Below are 2771 nucleotides of genomic sequence, written 5' to 3' on the forward strand. Positions count from 1 at the left end.
ATCATGTCAACAGCACTGCATCACCTTTGACCTTCATCATGTCAACACTGTCACACACCTTCACCTTCATCATGTCAACAGCACTGTCACTCACCTTGACTAATCGTAACCCTTTCACTGCCGCACTACCAAACGGTTAACCCTTTCACTGCGACAATACACAGAAGGTTAACCCTTTCACTGCCACACAGCAGCAGATTAACCCTTTCACTGCCACACTACAGAAGGTTAACCTGTTGGTAGTGTGATAGTAAATGGTTAACCTTCTGTAATGTGGCAGTGAAAGGGTTAATCAAGTCATGTGTTCCTTTATTAATCCTCTTTGGGAAATTCAGGGAGCATAGCAGTGTGCGTGGTGGGGGAGAGGACGTACAGGCAGGAATAATAATAATAATAATAATAATAATAATAATAATAATAATAATAATAATAATAATAATAATAATAATAATAATAATAATAATAATAATAATAATAATAATAATAATAATAATAATATAAAATAATAATAATAATATAAAATAATAATAATGGTCATAACAAACAGATATAAATCATGTAGAAGTCCCAGTGACCTTATTATGGCCAAGTCATACATCTATGGATCGGGACAAATCTCCTCTTTCCAATGCAATCTGGATGTAGTACCACCAGGCGCCCGGTATAGGGCAGCAAAGACTGTGAATGATGAAATGGTTGGACTTCTGTTGTCTGCGGCTGGTGTGAGCTGGGTAGTGTAGTTTTATTCAATTTAGACGTCCATCGAAAGCTCTGGGTCTCCTCTTTCTTAGGACTACCATGATTTCATGAAGGCTTCCTGTCCTTGCGTTTAAATCCTCCGATTTCCGATGCAATGGGCAGAGATTTTTAACCTCTTAAAAGCTCATATTTCGCATGACTCACTTAACACTTAAAATCATTGCTAAACAAATGTAGTGCTGAAAATATACACCTTGACTGCTGTTTTGATAGGGTTAGGGTCTTTACTCTTGGCTACATTTGAAAAACACAACATCACTCAATACGGACTGTATTGATTTATTTGTGACGTGAAATAAATCTCTGGCTTAACACAATCTCCGCCAAGAACGAGTTAACTCGTTATTGCCCACCATGCGTTCAGCGCCAAACAACGAGTTAACTCGTTTTTGGGATCGTTATTTCTTTTATTCACTATATCTATTCATAATTCATGGCTGCAGCCTCTGCAGACCCTTCACACCTTGTCTGAGCTGGCAGACGGTCAACACCGCCCTCTACTGCCTTGCGGAGCTATTGCACTCCATGGAAATGGTCTGGTGTGTTTTCTGAGCCAATCTGAGCTGTGGGGGCGGGGTTTAAATACTCAGGCGAGGCAGGCCTTTACAACGATGTCATGGAACACTAACCCCGCCCGCCTGTTCATGTGTAACGCTCGGTAATGTCGGGACAGGATTGCTGTGGACAACTGGAATGGCGATCAAATAATTGGAATTTTTTTTTGCATTACATCAGAGACCAGGTAAGGACTCTATATATCCAATATTGCGTTGATCTGATATTTATTTCCCCCCGCGATCAAAGCTGTGTGTGTGGACTCTGTGTATGCCGTTTACCGTTAGTGGCGGGGGGGGGGGGGGGGGGGGGGGGGGGTGGCACCCCGCGGTTGAAGCAACATTTCATATATACATGAGGAGACATCATACCAATAATCTAGCGTTGATTTCAGGATGCTTAGATAAAATGCCAGTAAAATGCCTTTTTCTCGTCCTTCATGGTATTTACTCAGAATCACCCAAACCATACTCATATTCAAAACGGTATAAAACGGAAATGTACGGATGAAAAAACAATCTGTTTTTTGCATGTTGAACAGAAGCAACTCACTGACAGTCGACGGCGTTATTAGATCCATAGCTATAATATAAAATATAGTTTTAGGACTCGCAAGTTTGGCATTCTAAACTATATCCATTGAATAAAGACCTGGCGCTGAAGGGGGATCAGCGCCCCCTGCTGCTGGCGATCAATGTGTTAAGAGGCCAATAGTCCTACAAAACTCTCCTTCCACTGCAGAGGCTCAGAAAATAAATGTTAGACTGGGTAAAGTATGTCTTCATTCCAATGAATCACTGTAAGCAGTGGTGCAGTCGTAATATGGGAACTGGTAACAACACGCCACGCCACGTGCACGCGCGCACACGCGCGCGGGTACGTGCATGCGCACAGAACTGATTTATACACACACACGCACGCACACACACACGCACACACACACAAGCGCATATACGCAAGTGCAATCTTTCTATCATACAAGCTCTTCTTGCTCTCTATTTGTGTGAATGTGCGCGTGGAAAGCTGGCGCGCAGCACAGACGCTTGATTCAATATCATAAGCAGGTAGACCCCCATCACGAATTCCGAGCCACATTAGTATTCACCTCCACTGCCTGTGTCACACAGAATGAAGGGGGAGATGCATTCAGATAGCCAACACCCAGACACTTAGTCTACCTGCGCTTTTTGTTATGTAAAACGGTGGCCGGGTACTTAGTCACAACGAATGGATACAGCGCATTTTTGTGTGCGCGTACACGCGCGTACACATCCGTGCGCGATCGCGCGTACTTCTGCCTCAGTGATCTGGTAACACGGCGTGTAACCGCGTGTGACCACGACTGCACCACTGACTGTAAGTTAGGGCTGTCCCCGACTAAGGATTTGGCTAGTCGACTTTGATTGGCCGAAATTTGCCGATAGTCAACTATTAGTCGACCATAAAAAAGGAGTCGA

General features: G+C 43.5%; 1 protein-coding gene across 1 annotated transcript in view; it reads left to right on the forward strand.

The window, feature by feature from the left end:
• sdk2b (sidekick cell adhesion molecule 2b) overlaps nucleotides 1–2771 on the forward strand; it is an 846423-nt gene that overhangs the window by 736563 nt on the left and 107089 nt on the right. The window contains 1 exon segment of the mRNA XM_084331013.1: nucleotides 1–5. This exon segment is cut by the window's left edge and continues 274 nt beyond it. Within this exon segment, the coding sequence (XP_084187139.1) occupies nucleotides 1–5 (5 nt within the window).

This window comes from Notolepis coatsorum (assembly GCF_963971535.1).
Source record: "Notolepis coatsorum genome assembly, chromosome: 15".
Lineage (NCBI taxonomy): Eukaryota > Metazoa > Chordata > Actinopteri > Aulopiformes > Paralepididae > Notolepis > Notolepis coatsorum.